At 39.4% G+C, this 19,832-nt stretch overlaps 1 protein-coding gene across 1 annotated transcript in view; it reads left to right on the top strand.

Annotated features, from left to right (window-relative positions):
* ipo11 (importin 11) overlaps nt 1-19,832 on the top strand; it is a 101,136-nt gene that overhangs the window by 65,230 nt on the left and 16,074 nt on the right. The window contains exons 23-29 of the mRNA XM_072387736.1: nt 4,744-4,823; nt 4,968-5,048; nt 7,919-8,014; nt 8,366-8,479; nt 8,867-8,988; nt 13,508-13,603; nt 15,090-15,174. Of these exons, the coding sequence (XP_072243837.1) occupies nt 4,744-4,823; nt 4,968-5,048; nt 7,919-8,014; nt 8,366-8,479; nt 8,867-8,988; nt 13,508-13,603; nt 15,090-15,174 (674 nt within the window). The remainder of the gene's footprint in view (nt 1-4,743; nt 4,824-4,967; nt 5,049-7,918; nt 8,015-8,365; nt 8,480-8,866; nt 8,989-13,507; nt 13,604-15,089; nt 15,175-19,832) is intronic.

Raw genomic sequence — 19,832 nt, 5'->3', positions numbered from 1 at the left:
GAATTTAAAGCGGAAGGAGGGATTGTAGGTTTTTTTGTCGTAACTTTGAGCCTTGGAGAGCTCCTTGAACAATACCAGTAAGACTAGAATTTGTCATTTTGCAGACACAGACATGCAGTCGCTTTGGCCGCCGTGCATGCACCTTCCTTTTGTTGCTGTCAAATTGGTTATAGACTAAAAGTGTTTGCGAATGTTATGTAGAAACAGAAGTGAGTTGACCTACAGTAACAATAACAGATGTGTTATTTCGTCAGACTGTGGCCACACACAGACATTTGGCTCTTTTTTCGAAGTGAGCAGCAGGAATGATGAAAGCCTTATCAAGTCAATTCTCTGAGTTGACTGACCAACCCAGAACAAGAATTTTCTTTTCCTGTTATTTTTTATTTATTTTCATACAGAACACAGAGGGTCGTGACAATGATTCTTTTTTATGCATATTTGTAATACCATTTCTTCGTCTCGCTGCCGATTCTTTTTGCATAAATCATGACTAGTTATTGTTGCCATGTGTGTCAGATGTTAGAATCCATCCAGGAGTTGATAGCATTCTGTCCGTAACCCGCAGTCAGCCTGTCCAGAACAGTAAACCGTCTGGTTCATGAATGAGTGAGAACTACTCGATCGCCACAATTCATTGAGTTCTGATCTTTAACCTCTGAGAAATTTCAGAAACTCTGTTTGCCAATTTGATGTGTGTTCAGACTGAAGTTTGGCACTGTGTAAGCGTGTACTTGAATTTTGTTCTACCCTAAGTCTGTGGGAAATGTGCAATATTTTTCTAGATATGACAAATATGTGCGATAACTCTGAAGTTTTTTTTTTTTTTTGTTTTTTTTTAAAGATGAATGTTTTTCTTTTTATTTCCTGCTGGGAAACATTCATGGTGATGGAACCCTATTTTTCCCTCATTAGCTGTAGTATGTTGAGCGTAAATGTTTTAAATCTTACTGCACCATTTAGTCTGAACTTTTCTAACAGAGTTAATCATCCCAAGCTGATATTTAATTCCAGATTTGTCCTTTTATTACTTATTCGTACAGCCCACTAGTTTTCCTGCCATCGGAACCGGAGTAGCCTCTTAGCTGTGCCTCGAGTGTTCACTCTTAGCTCACTCATCTATGTCTTTTCTGTGCCAGTCGGAGCCTTTGGGAACTTATTTGTGGTACCTCAGCTCAAAGCAATGCCAGAGGACTTGACTGGCTGTTGGTGGAGGAGTTCAGAAATGAGAGCTTGAGACATCCAGTGGCTGGAATCATGTTGTTGTTAGATTCAGAATTTTTATTTAACCAGAATAGTTCAAGCCTGTACTGTGTTGTATGAGATGTGTCTCAGAAACCTGTAAGTTTTGTCAGTTTTTTACTCAATTAGCATCTCAAATGATGCTAATTTGGACATTGCCATTTCTTCCAGTATTGTTTTGTGGTGTTTGTATGTTTATACACGGACACGCTGGTGGTTATTCTTGCTGTAAACCAATTTGCTTTACTAGGAATTACTTTCATTGGAAGTGATTTAATTATGTTTCATTGTGGTGATGCCATTTTGTTCCCAGTAGAACTCAACAGCTCTCAGCCATCCACTTGTCTGACTCGGGATGCAGTAGAACAAAAGCAGCAAAAGAATTCCAGTGAATGAATGTATTGGGCACAACAATTAAAGCTTTAGTGAGACATAATTTGAGCTATGATATTGTTGTTGCTCCCCATTCGGCCGTTGAATTAGTATTTTCATTAGTTTTTTTTTGTTTTTGTTAAATCATTTACTGAAGGCTTTATCCTGGCAATTCCAATAATGACTCGGAAGCCAACGCTGCTGTCCTTACAACAACAAAGCAACATCCAAACCATGCTTTCCCCCTTCTCTATTTCCCAGGTTACGTTCATGGCAAACACCCATGTTGAGTTGCAGTCCTGGCCAGAATCGTTTGCCTCCCTGAATTATAAGAGCGGAAAAAGATGTGTGTTGTCATTCTTACTAAATATTGGACCAGAGGTGCATTTTATGCTTTCAGAATTTCACCCTTTTTTTGTTGGATAACCTTGGATATTATACCTTTTGTTCTTCTTTTCTGAGTACACAGTGTTGTTTGACAGTTAAAGATGCATTTTTGATCATTTGTGCACGTCTCCTTTACTACTGGAGAGCCGCTGTGAACATTACATACAGTGAACATGCATTTACTTGTCCAACCACTGTTAGGCCATCTATTACCTGTTCTTACCTTTTTGAGAAAAAAAAAAAGAAGAAAAGTCTAATCAAAGGAGACTATTCATGATAGTAGCTTTCATCTTTCCTCTCTTTTCTTGTAATGCTTTATATCCCATTATCCATACTGCAGCATAGTACACACAATGATCACGCTGTACAATAATGGCTTTAATGCCCGTCTCCAGAGTCGCTCCAGCTATTCGACTGTCACGCTATTTCTTCTTCCTGTTCTATTTTGCAAACTTGCTTATTCATTTTTAATTCCATCCTTGTGGTCATATAATATGCTGGCACACCGAACTCTTTTAGTTTTAATTTGGCTCCGTACTATGTTGAATATTCATATATACACTGACTTGCTGTGTAAATAGGCCCTGGAATACAATAACCCAAATAACAGATGGCTGCATGGATTATGCCCATTAGCTTATTATGGCTGACAGGTGGCCCAGAAAACATATGGCATAGATCAACATTGATATCACCTGTGTGGAGTGGCATGGTCAGACATGACTCCTCTGGTACTGCTCGTCATTAAGTTCTTATTTTCTTCCATACAAACCTTAATGAGGGACTGTGGTGTTTACTCGGGCTTGGATGGTTTACAGTATGTAGATTCAAATTAGTTTTAATCTGTGGAAGGATGCGCATGCAGCGTTTATTCTGCTCAACGCTGTTCCAGCAATTTAAAGAGTTGAGTTTGCAGCAGAGGGCCAATATTTGACAATAACAAGATTAATTCTGGATTAATTCAGTGACGGTTTTGGTTTTAAGTTTCCACTTTTGATCGATAACCTGTTTTTGAAATTTCATTTGATCTTATTTGAACAGCTTATTCTTACACTTTTTGAGGGGAAAGTTAGAAAATAAACACTTTGGCTTTATTAGCTGTGTCTTGAGACCTCTCTTGGTGTCTTGAGCCACTGATTGAAATTCAATGAATGTGGGAGTGCAAGTGCCACTGTTGTATGGAGTCCTTGGAGTCAACGCTCCTGTAAGCATGTCTTCCCTGAAACTACCCTGAAAAGGTTCTGTGAAGAGTGTATTTTCTGGCACACAGGTGTGTGTGTGTATGTGTGTGTGTGTGTCTCTGTTTGCGTAAGAAGTATTTAGGCCATTTTGGGTGTTCAGCGTCCTCACCAGCTTACATCAGTGTCAATTACATTGTTCATGTATCTGTACTTATTAATTCCCTCTTCCTTTAGGCCTCTTCTTATTTTACCTATTTTCAACACGGTGTATTTCCAAATCGAGTCGTACTCTACTCCTTTTTTGCGATACTGCTCTGTTGTCCTCTTGTGCGGCTCCTGCTCACGGCAATGAATACCTTCCCCTCCTCCTCCTCCTCCTCTCTATAAATTCAACGTTATTTTTGCTGCTTAGCTCGACAAACGGATGCAGTTAATTAAAAAAAAAAAAGCTGGCTCCGTTTGTACAGCTGTCTATCATCCTTCCCGACACCTTTTTTACATGTAGCCTGTGAAGGCATGTAACGACGGTCATTTTAAGTAGCAAATTGCACTCTGAGTATCCACTTGTGATTATTACACAAAGGATGTTTCAAGAGGCCATTAACATTTACTGTAGAGCCATGGTAGCACAATGGTCCTGGATTACAACACGCAAACACTTTTAGCACCCTGGAGTAGAAGCCATGCACTCCACCAGCCAGTGTGTAATTGTCTGGTCCAAACTGTTCAGTGTGTGTTACCTTAAGGGAGTTTTTATTCCAGAAGCATTAACATATTTTTATCAACCTTTTCAGAGTCAATGGGTTTGTTGTTTTTGTTTTTTTCAGGCTACTGTTGTTGCTTTGTTTCGAGCAACAATAGGTTCTCTTTTTTTTTTTTTTCTTTTTTTTTTTTACAATAAGGTAAAAAGTGTCCTTTTGACTTCTTCTATCCACTGTTATATTGTGTTTCCCCTTTAGTCCCATTAGAATGTGGCTCATCACTTACATCCTTTGACTTGGTGCTCTTCTGAGTCTGTGGTGCATCGGACTGTGTTGAATTACACGGTTAGATATTGTATATGGGGAGAATCCCCTTTTCATCCAGCACCGATCTGTAAGCCGTCTCTTTGTGTATGTTACATGAACTTGGACAGGAAAGACCAGAGAAAAAAAATCGGATAGAAAGCAGAGAACAGGGCCACGGTGATAATGTTGCAGATTATGCTTAATAATTTCGGTGCCGTTTTTGGAAACAGACTGTCGCACCTTCTTGATTCACAGTGGCAGTTAAGCAGCTGTTTGAGCTGCCAGACTTGTGAAACTGCTGCTGAGGTGTTCATTTATTGCATCTACACTGATTGCTTAATGGAGCTCATCCATTTTTTTGCATTTTTTTTAGTCACCGTTAGTTGTTCCAGTTCCACATTATTTTTCTCCCCAGAAATGTAATAAATCCTTCTCTTTAGTCTTATTAGGATTAACTGCAACACGTGGCACATGAACCTATGGATTAAAATCTTTTTATTTGTTTACCCACCCACCCACACACACACGATTTTCAGTATTTTGTTTTGTTTCAGAGTTGAGCTCGGAGAATCTTCGCACCTGCTTTCAGATCGTCAATGCCTACATCTACTTATCAGCCGCGGATTTCCTGCAGGTGAGAGACACACACACACACACACACACACACACACACACACACACGTCACGCAAAATGACACAAGCTGTATCAAATTTACCCGCGTTCATTTGGTTTCATTCATTTATATATTCACTTACTTGTTTTTGTGTTATTTTTCAGAGCTATGGAGAATCAATATGTCGATCCTTTTGTGATCTGCTGAAGGACATCACAAATGAGGGACAAGTTCAAGTGCTTAAGGTACTGCGACTTCCTTCGTTCACACATAATTGGTTTGACGGTCACGCCAGATTGTTTATGTCCCTACAAATCACTTCAGTTCATTATCACACAGATATCTCTCTCTGCCTTTTCTGTGGGTTCATTTTACCTTTTTAACTTTTAAGCTAGAGTTGGTTAACTTCCCATTTTGGGATTAATAACATATTTTTCAATCCAATTTTCGCCTGTATTCTGTTCTATTCTGTTTAAACATTACCTGTCCAGTTGTCCTTACCCTCCAGAGTACAGGTATGTCGCTATGACAATATAAAGGCGTAGTTTTACACTGTATCCTACAGGCTCTGGGTGACATGACAAAAAATTTATCGAATTACTATTTTCTTTACTGATCGATTGTGATCTCATGATGAAGGATGTGATTATACTTTCAATGTGGATGTTGCAATGTAACTATGTGCTTTTTTTTTTGCTATATTCCTTTGTATTTACCGTAATATGCATGTTTAAATTGCACAAAACTACATAAGCAACTTAATGCCTTCACGTTTCCTGTTTCACTCATAATAATGTCCTAATAACGGGTTATAAAAGTTGTCCCTGTAAGTTTTTGAGCCTCTACGTGAGACATTGCGATCAGTAGATATGTTTCTGTAAAGAAACTCTAATTCTATTCTAAACCTAGTTGGTTTTAATCATTTTTTATGTAGCTCCTTAAAAAAACCTCTTGCTGGCTCACGGACTGACAGGTCAGTGGGTGATGTAAATATTCTGTATACATTTGAAGTAGTTTATTGCAGGTGAGCGTTTTTATTTCATAGGTTTTGTTCTTTTTCAGCTGCCAGTTGCAGGAATCTGTAGCGAAAACCAGAGTAGAGTTTGACTTGAGCTTTCTTGGGTTTGTTAACTGGAACAGAAGTGGGTGGAGTTGTGTGAGAAAAACTGGAACCTGTATTTTTTGTGCTGGGTCTCTTCAAATGAAACATCTGAAATATTCCTGTTTTTCTTGACTTGTCAAAGAATCTGTTTCTGTTTAATGATAAAGTTTAAGATGGTTAAAAGTTGTCAGCTATATATATATACTATCCTATACTATCATATATATCATACCTTACTGTACATCATTCCACACAAATCACTTTCATCTCTTCAGCATATTAAAGTGCCCTCAGGTATTTTGAGGTTCTGTAAGCTGCCAGTTGCAGGAATCTGTAGCGAAAACCAGAGTAGAGTTTGACTTGAGCTTTCTTGGGTTTGTTAACTGGCTTGAACAGAAGTGGGTGGAGTTGTGTGAGAAAAACTGGAACTTGTATTTTTTGTGCTGGGTCTCTTCAAATGAAACATCTGAAATATTCCTGTTTTTCTTGACTTGTCAAAGAATCTGTTTCTGTTTAATGATAAAGTTTAAGATGGTTAAAAGTTGTCAGCTATATATATATACTATCCTATACTATCATATATATCATACCTTACTGTACATCATTCCACACAAATCACTTTCATCTCTTCAGCATATTAAAGTGCCCTCAGGTATTTTGAGGTTCTGTAAGCCCCCCCCCCCCCCTCGGGTGCTGAAAATAAGATTTTTCACTTTTTTCATTAAACTTTTATGGATGCCATGCGTATCCAAGTATATTTATTTATTTCTGCACTTCATGCAGACTTATTTATTTCTGAGTTGGAGCTCCAAAGACATTTTTCTACTTGACCCCAGATGTGCATCTACAAACAAAGCATATGTCACTGGGCCTTACATTTTTAATGATATCCATACAAAAAAAGAAAAAAACATGCTGCCAGTTGTGCAATTTTCTCCTTGCAAAAAAAAAAACTACTTCAGTGCATAGCAACTTTTATTGTAATATTCAGAAAAAGAAACAGCAAATTCTGGAGGGATCATATTATGTTCACAATGAAAATTGCTTGCTTAAAGTCTAATATATCTTGTGTAGCTGTTTGTAGACGCTGAAAGAGTTTTACTGAAGTCTATTAGTTCTTATGTTTGGGCTCATTCTTTAGTGAGCTTACATGTCAGTGTGTACATGTGCCTTCGCTTCTGGTGGCGTCTCTGCAAAGTTTGTGCTATTTGCACAGCTCAGGCAGTGTGTAATCAGATTTAGCCATAAGATCTGTGATCTTTAGCTGCGTATAACCATGTGGCTTTACTGAACAGCTGGCTCCTGCCAATTCTTTTGTCTGGGGAAAGAAAAGCCAGCAGACACTAAATGAGGATGTCTACATAACAATGAGAGCCCTGACAACAGAGGGATCTGTGTAATCAGTGTGCTTTTCTCTCCTGAGCTGATGTGCACTGATCTGGTTGTTTAACATGTCGGTGGCACTAAGCTTTAAAATGACTCTCACCGTTTTCTCTCTCTCTCCACATGTCACTTAACTTACTCTTTGATTTAATTCTTGTTACAACTGTGAAACTTTTGTTTATCCTGTTGTGTGTCGTGTTGCATGGTCTTCAGCCAGGTTTGTAACACTATGCTTTGTTTGTTAGTGACAGCTGGAAGAAAGGCCATCTATCAATGACGCACTGTCACACCATTGTTTGTGGTGTGGTCATAATTTGTTATAGCGTAAGAAACTTTTAGCAGACTTTGGAATAAATGTTTCATGAGAAAATCTCTTTGTTGGTGTTTGATCATGTGACACGTAGGCGGACGCTGTCAAACAACCAGATGAATTGATCCACCTGTGATTATAGATATAAAACTAAACCTACCTGTCACGCGTCAGTCTTTCAACGCACTTCACTTTCTTCCATCCAAGCACACTTAACTTTCTTTACATCATCGCCCGACTGACCTTTTTCCTTCCTGTCTGCTTCTCTTTGCCACTCTCTCTGAGTGTCCCTCATCCTGTCTCTCCTTGTGTCTCTGCAGGTGGTAGAAATAGCTTTAAAGGTTAGCCCCATACTGGGAGCCCACATGTTTCAGCCCCTGCTGCCAGCTGTCTTCCGAGGTATAGTGGACGGGGAGGTGAGTTTTACCTTTTCATCTTTCCCAGATCTGGACTGGAGTTATATAAACAGACAAACTTACGAAGATAGTTTATATATTATATATATTTTACTCTTACAATGGAAATTTCTCTGCATATTCCTCTACTTTTTCCTTTTCTGTCTCATAAAATGAGCTGTTTAGAGGCATTTATGAATGAATGATTCTAGTTAATCAATACATCCTGGACTCTGCTGTGTCTGTGGGTTTTTGCCTAACTTCCTATTATCAGGTTTATTGACCTGCTTTACATAAAAAGCTCTATGTAAACCCAGTAATGTATATTAAAGACTTAATCTTGATGTGTGACTGCATGTGTGTGATTTGCAGCGATATCCCGTGGTGATGTCCACCTACCTCGGCATCATGGGTCGGGTTCTGCTCCAGAACTCCAGCTTCTTCTCTTCTTTGCTCACACAAATGGCTTCTGAATGCAACCAAGAGGTGAGGCTCGCCGTTTCTGTCATCTCCGCTCCAGTCTGGAACCCTCTGAGAATCATATTTGCTAAGTGGCTGTTCAAAACGAATCATTCCGAAGGAATCTGAAAATAACGAGGAAGGAATTGCAAATGGAAACCTTTCTGACATTTCTCTAAATCCCAAATGTGCTGTACCTGATGTTGGTACACTTTTGCTTGTAGACATTTATGACATATTTTGAGACCTTAAAATGTATTCTGAGCTAGTTAGTGAAGCTGACATTTATTTCTGTCTGTACCTTTTCTTTTTTTTTAAGACTAGATTGCCACTTCTCTGTGTGCTTTCTCTTTATATTTTTCTCTTTCCTCTTGTCTCACTGCCATCCTTCATCGTAATAATCTCTCTGATTAGATGGACCAGTTGTTGGGTAGCGTGATAGAGATGTGGGTCGACCGCATGGACAACATCACTCAGCCTGAGAGGAGGAAGCTGTCCTCTCTGGCTCTGCTTTCTCTGCTACCCTCTGACAACAGGTGAGAGACTTATATCTTTGCTCCATTTATGTGCAAATGAGACTTTTGATGTGGTCAGAAGAGCACGGAACAGCACAGCCTGTTGTTCTGAATGGGTTAACTGTGACCACAATGTGTATTAGCTATTAAAAAGTAATCAATATAATTGATTACTTTTTAATACTTTTTTTTAATAGAAAATCTAATATTTTTTCCCCCCTTAAAGTCATGATTAACCAGCAACAGTGCCGGCATAACAGCATGTACTACTCACACACACACTGGCTACACAGGCTGCAGGGTTTCCACTCAGGCTTTATTTGGAGCTTATGGGAGCGAATGTGTTGTCACAGAATGTGATTTGATCCCCACGCCATCATGAGTTTGCGTTTTGTCCCGACTTAACCCTTTCTAGATTTGAATGCCCGAGGCTTTTGGAAGTGGGAGGAAAACTGCAAATGTGGAGAGGGCAAAAAGTCTCAAGTGTAGTGGATTAGTGCGCTTCTTGTCAACACCATCTGGGCGACATCTCTCGCCCGCAAATGAGGAGCAAACGCATAAATGCTCACGCACTCGTCGTGTTAAAGCTTCACATGATGTAGATGTTTTTTAGGCCGCTGTCTGAAGCGATATGACATTTTCCACAGAACACAAAAAGAGACGTACTGATGACTATGCTTACAGCACACAGTTGGTGGAACATTCTGGGTCCGGTTTCTCTTTGTGTACAAAGCTTTGGCTCTGCCTGAGTGTTGGTGGGGCATTGAGATGATTAGCAGAAAGAGCTGAGATTTCCTCTGTTCTCTACTGACTGAACTAACCTATTAGCCTACTTTTGTGTGAAAATGAGCTGAATTTAGCACAGTAAAAGCACTACCATAGTTCCAGAAGGGTAACGTGCATCGTAAGAGTAGTTTTTTTGCTGCTGTGAAGTGAATTTGGTGAATAATTTGTCCAAACTGCAGCCACCACAACTTGAGGCTGAGGTCAATGCCGAGTGCTTTGCTTCCAATCAAGAAGTAGCTCATTTAATTTCCTTTGTAAAACTTTTCAGAAGTGGTTCAAAGGACACAATGTGGTGTTTAAAGACGACCTTTTTTTATTATTATTATTATTATTATTTAAATGATTTTTACTTTTATCGAGATGTAAGGGAGCTCAGCATTACACATACAGCCATGAAATCCTTTCACACCCCCGTTCGTGGTCTCTAACGCCAACTCGTGATGACAGGCTGGATTAGTTAACTGCCGCATGACGAATCTACTTTCTCTTATACAGTCACAGCTAAAATTGAAGAGGTCCGTATCTTGTTCACAGCTGCACTTTTTCAATCTTTTTTTTTAAAGTTAAACGTTGCGGGTAGCCTAAATCCTCAGACTGTTACTGTTCATCAAGTGTCTCAGTCACAAGTTGAATAAAGTTTTTTCCCCTTTATGTTAATGATGAAAGTTAAGGGATTTATTATGTGCCTTGGAAATGCTGCAGGCCGATGATGAATGTGATAACAAAAAAAATCCCGAGCAAAATCCGCTTGTGTACTGTAAAGTTGCATTTTGTGAGCGCTTCATTTTGTAGAAGGTGGATTATTTATACACCTGTCTGAAATAGCTTGGAGTGCAATTAGATTTCCAGTGTTCAGCAGCTTGCTTTGTAATCACATCTAACGTCTTACTGTATTTGTGTTGTAGCATATCAGATACTCTTGTGCAAATATATAAACCGCTTGTGACATGTTCTCCATACCTTTCAGCTCCTTCTCCTGCTTCTGGCTCTGATTAATTAGTTCCCCACTTTTCTCATTTATTCTTTTAGTTTGTTTGCGTTTGATTGTGTTCCGTTTCCTGACTGTAAGACTGTCTCGTTAATCTTTTGGTGAGCTAATATGCGAACACACTGAGCCAGATCAGATTAAGTTTTCTGAGGGGGGGGAAATGTTTTCGGTCTTCAGTTAACCTTCACAGCCAGCCAAGAGGTCATTTTCACAAAACACTGCTTTGTTTATCAGAACCTTATGTTCGACCTTGTCGTTGGATTTTATCGATGGCAAAGCCTTTATTAAGAGATTCCAATACTCAACAAGAAAGCAGGTGTAAATCGATGCACACTCTTTGTTGCCTGGATTTGCTGAACTCATGAATATTCCAGTGTTGCCATGAAATTGGGACATCATGCAGGAGAAATTGTATTTTTCTTGTTGTACTTTGCTTCAGCAAGTTTGGTTGTTTTGTTTAATTGAAACACTGGGATCCCTTTTAGCTAAATGCATTTTTGATAGTATTGAAACCTTAAATGTTAAATCATTTAATATCACACAGCCTTTAAGGATGCCTTGGCTCTCGCGTACCCGCATGCAAACATGCTTGTGTGTGTAATTTGCTTTTTGCATTCAAATGAAAGCTTTTTTTTTTTTTTTTAAAAACCACGAAATCAAAAACATTTGTCTTTGAGTCGACACCTGAGACTTTCTGGAGATTGTCTGGTTAACCCTGTGCTGGAGATGAGCGCCATCTGAAAAATGCAGGACAGGGACATCTGGGGAAAAGCGTTGAAGAGGCACGACATGATGGAAATCGACTCTTTTTGCTCATATCAGCACCACATATATTTCCACATGTCCACAATATTATTAAAAGAAAGGAAAGAGTTATACATGTCATCAGAAACTGTTTGCAGTGTGCACTTTCGTCCATTGCAAATGTTCCCAAAGAGCAGCTGCAGCTTTAAAACTGAAGAACTACGCTGGTGTAGGGCTGCTTTTCAAAGGAGGAAGAAGAGAGAAGATGAGAGATTTCTTTGCTTTCAGATCATGTTTCCAGTTACAATGATGTGGATGATGGGCACGGAGCAGCTATTAGAAAGCAATCACCGGAGAGATTTTGAGCTGCATAAAATCAGAACTGAGACATTCTTAGATGCATACGAAGGGAACTTTAATAGAATGTGTGCATCGAGTTGTTACTGTTTCATTTTGAGGCAATCCCTGAAAAAAGCAGGTGCAGAACGGTTTTAGTAGTGAAGTAGCTGAGGCATAGCGGTTTTCCTTTCTTTTTCTCTTTTTAGTGGAATATGTGGCATCCACGGAATATTTTTTAAACAATGGACATCATGGGTCTGTAATAGAAAAAGATTATTATAATTTGCTTTACAAGTTTTCATTTTTTTGAGGGTTTCCTGAAATCAGCCAATACTGAAAATGATGTTTGGCAAAGATTGATTTAGCCACGCTGATTGTTTGAAATTGTCTTTCAACTTGCCGAGGCCTCTTCACTTTCTGTCAGTCACCATGATTAGCAGCAGCTCATTCCCCGTGCCACAACAGTTACTTTTACGAGTAACTCAGAGCACTATTGTAAAATCTAAGATGCTCGGTTCTAAATGGGTGCAAATCTGCCATTAGAAACCTCTTCTCCAAAACTGACATGTTTAGGTTCATCTAAAGCTTTCAGCTGACCAGATGGACAAAGAAAAAGAATGGGGAAGAATTATATTTGGTCACAAGAGATAGATATTTCATTGTATAGCCGGAATGATCAGAGGTAACCTCAAGAACATTGTGCCATTTATCGCGGTGGTGTTTTTTTCTTTTCTCAACCCCCCAGCAGGGGGTCTGCCGTCGCTACTTGACGTTGGCTTTGGTGTATAGAAGCCCCAAAAAAGCAGAGATGCTCTTGTTTTTCTGTTTCTGTTTCTGTTTCTGTTATTATATTCTTTTCCCTCCTGGAGTCTGCACTCCATTGGTGTGTATGGAAAGATTCCCAAACTTGTGAAAAAGGGCCCATGTTTACTGACAGGGTGTTCATCCTTGGTGCTGATTTTTCATGTTTTGCCAGACCTTATGCTCTGTGAACTTTACGCAGCGTTGCCCGCGGCCTACCGAGTCAACCGCTTGAGCTGACAGAGCCTTTGATGCCCTCACCAACACTTATTCTTTCTTTCTTTTTTTATTTCATTCCTTTTGACGTTTGGAACCCAATTCCTCTCCTCTGTTTTCAAAGAATGGCTCAAACAATTCATCACTGACTGCTGCTTGTCTCCAAGCTTTGGTGATGAATGTTGCAAGGCAGTATATTTGAAAGATCTCAGGTTCTGCCAGCCAGCAAGTGTGGGCTCCACATTGCTTCCTGGATGGAAGAACACCCATGGTGGCTGTTTTTTTTCTTTTTATTTCGTACTTTGAAGCAATAATGCATATTAAGATAAGAAGCCTCATCAGTTTTCATTTATATGTGTTGTCTGGTGTGTCCATTTAGAAAAAAAATGTCTTAGTATGTTTTCAATGTACTGTTGCTCACATTATGATTTGGACTTTTTTTTAAAATAACTACTTCTAAAAGTTCATGCCAGATATAGATACAGGGGCACATCAAAGCATATTTTTATAGCAAAAAATGCTTTGATGTAAATTGATGTTTTGCTTTTATTTTTTCCTCCTGTGGGAGTTTTTTTCTTGTTTTGGAAGCTCTTTCAGTGGGCTCAGAATTGAACCTGGCTGTTTGATCCGCTGAGTAACAAAGCTGTGTAATCTGTGTTTTATCAGTGTGATCCAGGACAAGTTCTGTGGCATCATCAACATCTGCGTTGAAGCGCTGCATGACGTGATGACGGAGGACACAGAAACGGGCACCTTCAAAGAGTAAGTACTCGTCTTTTTTTCCCTTTTCTTTTTTAATTCAAGTGGGTAGAAAAAGGGCGACACGAATTTCTATGTATTTGTAACTCACGTCATTTAAATCCTCCAGTCTTTCCAAATGTTTGTGAAACGACAAGCACAAGTGATGGTGCGTTATTAATTGAATCAGATCGTTCCTCTGTGTTGTGACCGTGAGAATAAGCCTGCATTTCAGGGGTGATTAATTCAGAAATCCATTCAGTGCCAAAAGATTCACAAACTTATTCTTGTAGTGGAACACGCAGACACGTTTTCTCTGCTTTCAGAGAGGATGTGTGCGAAATGACCTGAAAGGTTAGGTTGAGAGGTGAGTGTAAGTGTTTCATTATGTGACCATTATGTGTTGAGTAGTTTTCTTTTCCTAATAGACAAAAATGTGTTTGTGGATTCACACCGACTCCGAATTTTAACAACAGTACAGTACGCACATTCAACTGAGGCAAACAGCAGGTATTATAGTAATGTCTCTGCCTCTATTTAGGAGTGGTTTGGAGCTCTTCCTCTAAGGTGCGGCTTTTGATAAAATCACTATAATAACACGTCAGCCAGCAAACCTCTTCATCGTGGCACTGTCTTCCTGTGCTGTTGCAGAAATGCAATCTCTTTTCACTCAGCAGCAATAAGGTCAAAATTGAATGTGCTTTTTACTTATCCGAAAAATAAGAAAGAGAGGAGCTGTTGTACTGTGAACTTTACACTTTAAACAGAGGTTAAGTAAAAAAGTAAATATCATGTGGTCATATAATTCATTCATTTATTCAGCATATAAAGCAAGTTGTTCTTGCTAGAATGTTTGTGTATTTCTCTTTGCAGCTGATGCCAGAAATCAATGTTATAAGAGCACAGAGACTCAGTCAGAGGCAAGAAAGAGTTTAAACTCTATAAAGGGCTTTAAAGAGCCGTAAAGCATTGGGAGATGCAGATTTGGGTGACTGATTTCCTGAAACTCACATGCAAACCCTCTCACATTGTCATTGATTTGTATTGGAATTATTGTACATATATTACATATCTATATGACACAATTTGCCAGCTCCTGATTTTAATAAGCCGATTGGTTTATTTTCGCTCCTTTGAATGTTATTGGTTGGCGTTTAGTTAAGATTTCTGTTCACGAGTTCTCACTTGCGACATTTCAAACTCACAAAATGTGACATTCAGCTGCCCTCTACTTTATCCATGCTCAGCATAAGGATTAAGTACCAAACAGAAAGGCAATGAAAGACCATACACAGACTTTGTACAGAGCACAAAGATTTCACATGCAAATGTCTCTGCATGCAGATGAATCAATATGAGTAGATGGCATAGCTGTGTGATAGAAGTGCTAGAAGGTTCGGCCGCTTTTGTGCGCCTGTGTTTGCACATGCTGCTTGTTGTGAGATTGTCCCCCTGCAGTGCAAGCCCATGGGTGGTTATTAATATTGAGTTGAATTTGTTGTGTTTGCAGCTGCATGCTGATGAGTCATTTTGAAGAGCCCAAGCTAAGCGACGACGAGGAGCCACCAACCGAGCAGGATAAGAGGAAGAAACTCGTGAGTCAAACATTCTTGCAACTTGCAAACACAGCACATATCCAAGTCTGCAGTCAGTAAAGCCTTTGTCTGTTTTCCTATTCTCATTTTAGATTCCAGACACCAATCACGTGCTACTTTATATTAATTCTACTTACTATCTGCTCATTGAGGTGTTCTCTAAACTCACACAAAAGCAATCTTCTCCCCTTGTGATGTTGCTTATTTTAGACTGGCACTCATAGAAGATGTATTCTCTCAAAAACTAATGTGTTTCTCTCAAATACTAAAAGAGAAATATGGTCACTTGATGTACCACTTTGTCGTGCATCAAATTGTAGCCACTTCACAGCTTTCTATCTTGTGCGTTGTATAGTCACTTCTAAGAGCAGCCCCTGGATGTGAATGTGTGGCGTGGAAGCATCCAGCAAGCCTTTACGTAAGCTTGAATGTTTAGTACCCATATATGGCCCCTAGGTGGGAGATGTACACCAATTAAACAGTACAGGGATACCGTAAATATATGTATGAACATGCATCTGTGTGAGGATGTGTTGCTCTGCTACTCTGTCACACTTTGAAGGCTTAGAAATGACAACACTCCCCTGATTGTATTGTTAGTTTCCAAATGAGCGCTTGAGCAAACTAAAATACATAGAGGTTTAGTTTATTGGCATTTGAATGTAGAAATAGTGATGTATTTCTTTTTTTGTGGGACTTTTCTCTATGTTAGCATCTGGGGATGTGCTGGGTGGTATCCCACTGCACTTATCGCCTCAGCCCAGGCTGACTCTTTGCTCCAGGGAATACAAAATCACACCCGCTCTGCGTCTTAATGCATGTGAGCGTCTGTGCTCGGAGATGTGCGCGAATGCGTGTGTGCAAGCAACAGCTTTGTCCGCATGATACAGTTTTCAATGTGCGCAGGAAGCCGATAAGCAAGGAGACCGGAGACATTTTCGACTATTTATTAACCCCAGTTTGGCTTTTTTAAGGCCTGTCGCTCTGGCAGGTGTGTGCATATCTGTGGGAAAACGTGTGTTTGAACATCTGTTGCTTATGTTTATGCTGGTCTGAAAGCACAGTGGGACAGTTGTTTGTTGAAGCCTTTTTTTCCTGGTATTAAACGGTGACTGCAAACTGTTTTTTCACCTCTGTAAATGCGATCAGACAGTTGGTGAGCGACACAATTGTATCTTGACTGATCAGCACACGTGACATTATTAGTCCCATTTATATTGCATCGGTGGCATGAACTTCCGGTTCAGCCAGCTGTATGTCCACCATCTGCACAGTTAAATGTAGGGTCGTATACTCTGTCAGACGGCAGGTACGGGCAGAAGCTCTGGAAACTGGCACGCGGGACATGAAATGTCACACCTCCAAGGATGAAGAAGCTTGAGGTAGGGAAGGTGGTGAATCTCTACAAATAGATTTAGTTGGACTTTCTACCCTACACAGCAATGGTCTTTGAATCCCAGTACTGGACAGTGTTATGGAAGTTTTCAATCGCTTCCTTCCTAATACCTCTGATGAGCAATGAAATAGAGAAACTTACTTTTTCTGCCGGCCGGCTAAGTTTTTATTCTTCGTTGCAAGGAAAAAGATCAGTCCACACCATTCAGCGGCAATGGTATGAAAAGATACAGACAAAAGGAACGCAAAGGATTTATACCTGAGGAGGCGGGCTTTGTTCTTTAGGTGTGTAACCACACCTCCAGGGGGGGTAGGATGCAGTCTTGATAATAATTAAGAAACAGGAGGTTAAAACAATTATCTTGTCTGAGTGTTAATTAAGAGGTAAATAGTTTAAAACAATTAGCGTGTCTGGGTGATACAAATGGTTAATGTGGATTGGAGAGTCTGTCAGTCCTGAGACATAAAATTTACCATCACAACAGAGCCTGAACGTTGATGTTCCTCCATCTTAACACAGATGTGTGGCGCATGTCATTTTCCCTTCTACTGTATATGTATTGCATTATTTACATTAAAGTATTTGGAGGACCACCTACTGAAATTAACGGAATACTTAAGTAACTTTGACTAGAAGATCATTGAGCCACTGGCTGTCTGATTAATGAGTCAGTTTGGGCCTATTGCCGATGTTGGTGGAAATGTCATCAACAGACCTGCTCAACAAACTCGAACATGTACACACTTTCAGTGGCCCTGTCATAATGTGTCTTAGAATCACAATTATTTGTGATCACTGTAATCACTGTAATGTGATAAATGTTACAGAAATGCCATATTTCTACAGTTTTATCCACCATTAGATAGAGTGAACTGAATGACTGATAGTTGATAACATTTTGATAGCATCACACTGTTATATCCCCGTCCTCTGCTGTGGACACGGTATACCTGCCATGTGCCGTTTATATTCCAAACAGACATTTTTTTATCTTTATGTTCCTCATCTCAGATAATAGGTGTTGTTTTTTTTTTTTTTTTTGTAAGGATTCAGGGAATTTCCTATAATTAGTTGATAGATTAGTGGCATAACTCTACCTTTAATCCATTTATTGTCACGAGGACACTATGAGTTGTTGTGAAATAAAAGAATAAAAATGATTTCCATACATTGTCTTACTTGATAAACTATCTAGCCTTTCACATCCCTCCACTGGGTATGTCTGAATGAAACTATAAAGACTCCTGTCTGAACGACTAAATGCAGCCACTTTGGCACACTGGATGAAGCCATTGTTACACATATCTGACAATTGCTGGAGAGTCTCTCCAAAGAAATGGTGATGCAGTTGCCAGCACTGTCTGTTCTTGTTTGTGGGTTTGACATCGCTGGATGTTTTTGGGCCTTCCTGCAAGGAATGTTTCTTTGAATCACCCCTTACCCACCTTACCTATAGCATTTGCTTTCTTTAAATGATTTTAATGATAATTGTCAAAAGAGTCATTAGATTCCTGTAGCACAGCTGCTTTTTCTAATAGAACAGTGGCACTATACCTGACCGAAGTACTACTAAACAGAGCCGTTACATACCTATTGCATAGGCCCGTCCACACTCCACCACAAGCTATCCAAGGAAATATTTTTATCTGGATTTTCTAATCCAGTTGGTTAAAAGCTATTGGAAAATATCTATTTTAGCATCTTCCAGCCACATAAGTCTATGCAAGTCACACAAAAAGCACAATTTTCCTCCTTATGTTGCGTTTACGTTTGTGTGCTTGCGTTTGTCAAGGAGACGGGTGTTGTTTGAATGTGAATATCGGTTAACTTCTCTTTTTTTTTTAGACATTGTGCACCCATTTGAGTTAAGAAAAAAAAAAACAATCTTTCGATGTCCAGGAATTCTCTGTTTCTCTTTTAATACCGCTACTCATTCATAGCTGTATAACAGTGAAGGTTGTGATTATTTTAGTATAACATGGTACCTCAGGTCAAGCACCAAGAAAAAAAGAAACCGACAGATACTGCAAGCCATTATGGCAGCACGCACAACAGGAAGTCCATACATGCATCTAGTTTATACATACCAATGTATGATTTGTGGAGTTCAGACCTCCAGTATATCAGTACTCTATTCAGCTGGAGGATGGAGATATGCCAGTGCACATTCCATACAGAGATTACATTCACTGTGTGTGCACCGCTTCAGATATATTGTCACTGGAGATGGAGCGGCTGCTTCATCACTGCTGCCGTCTTCTGTTTTGAACCTAAATTGTACTTGCTGTGTTTTTCTCTTCATGACGGAGGAGTTTGTTTTTATGTCATGGAAGACTGTTGTACTCTATCTTGTATTTGATTTGTAGGAGCCCCTCACTTTGATCTGAGTCTTTCAGACAACTAGACTCTGCTAACTGATGCTGTGTTTGGGCCTCTGTACATAATGCATCATTTGATTCTTGAGCTCCATCTACAAGGCCAGCACCATCAAACAAAAAGAAGGACAGGCAACATCAAAGACTTTTTCCACTGGGTACTAATGACATGGGCTGCGTTTGTTGTGCTGTGGTGGCTCACACCCACTTGAGCCCATTCTTTTTTACTACACACTAATGTTCCTGCACAGCAAACACACACGGCAGACATAGAGGTTGTTATGCTGCATTTGTGACTGATTACACACCAGCAGAAAAACAGCGTGACTGTTCGATAGCACACATCAGTGCTAAATGAAATCCTTGTATCAGCTGATCACTGAATGATGATGGAGGCAAGAGATTCATGTCATCATGTATGGAGTCACGTCCAAATGTATAAGAGAGGCTGCAGGTTTCAAGGGATTTAAAGTGACGAATTAGAAACTATCTATTAAAGCTTTTAGTGACGTCCACTGCAGCTATGCTGGAAGTTTTATATTAGTTTTCTGAGACCAAAACATTAGCGATTTAAAACTTTTGTACTACTTATAATGTAGGAAGGTAGCATAAAATATATGTAATAAGTTGAGCAATAAAACAAGTGTAAAGTAAAATAAAAAAATATAGAATATACTTTTGAATGATTAAAAAAACAAAAAACAGTGCTTGCACTATAAAAGCCAAGATAAGCCAAGCCAAAATAAAAAACAGTGCTTGCGCTATAAAAGCCAAGATAAGCCAAGCCAAAATAAAAAACAGTGCTTGCACTATAAAAGCCGAGATGGGCTGCTAAACCAGAACTAGAAGCCGACAAAAATAAATAGGTTTTCAACAGTGTTTTGAAA

The sequence above is a fragment of the Leuresthes tenuis genome, unplaced genomic scaffold, assembly GCF_036924035.1.
Source record: "Leuresthes tenuis unplaced genomic scaffold, fLeuTen1.0.hap1 SCAF_6, whole genome shotgun sequence".
In the NCBI taxonomy this organism is placed as follows: domain Eukaryota; kingdom Metazoa; phylum Chordata; class Actinopteri; order Atheriniformes; family Atherinopsidae; genus Leuresthes; species Leuresthes tenuis.
Note: the sequence above shows the minus strand (reverse complement) of the source record. Positions and strands in the feature narration are given on the sequence as shown.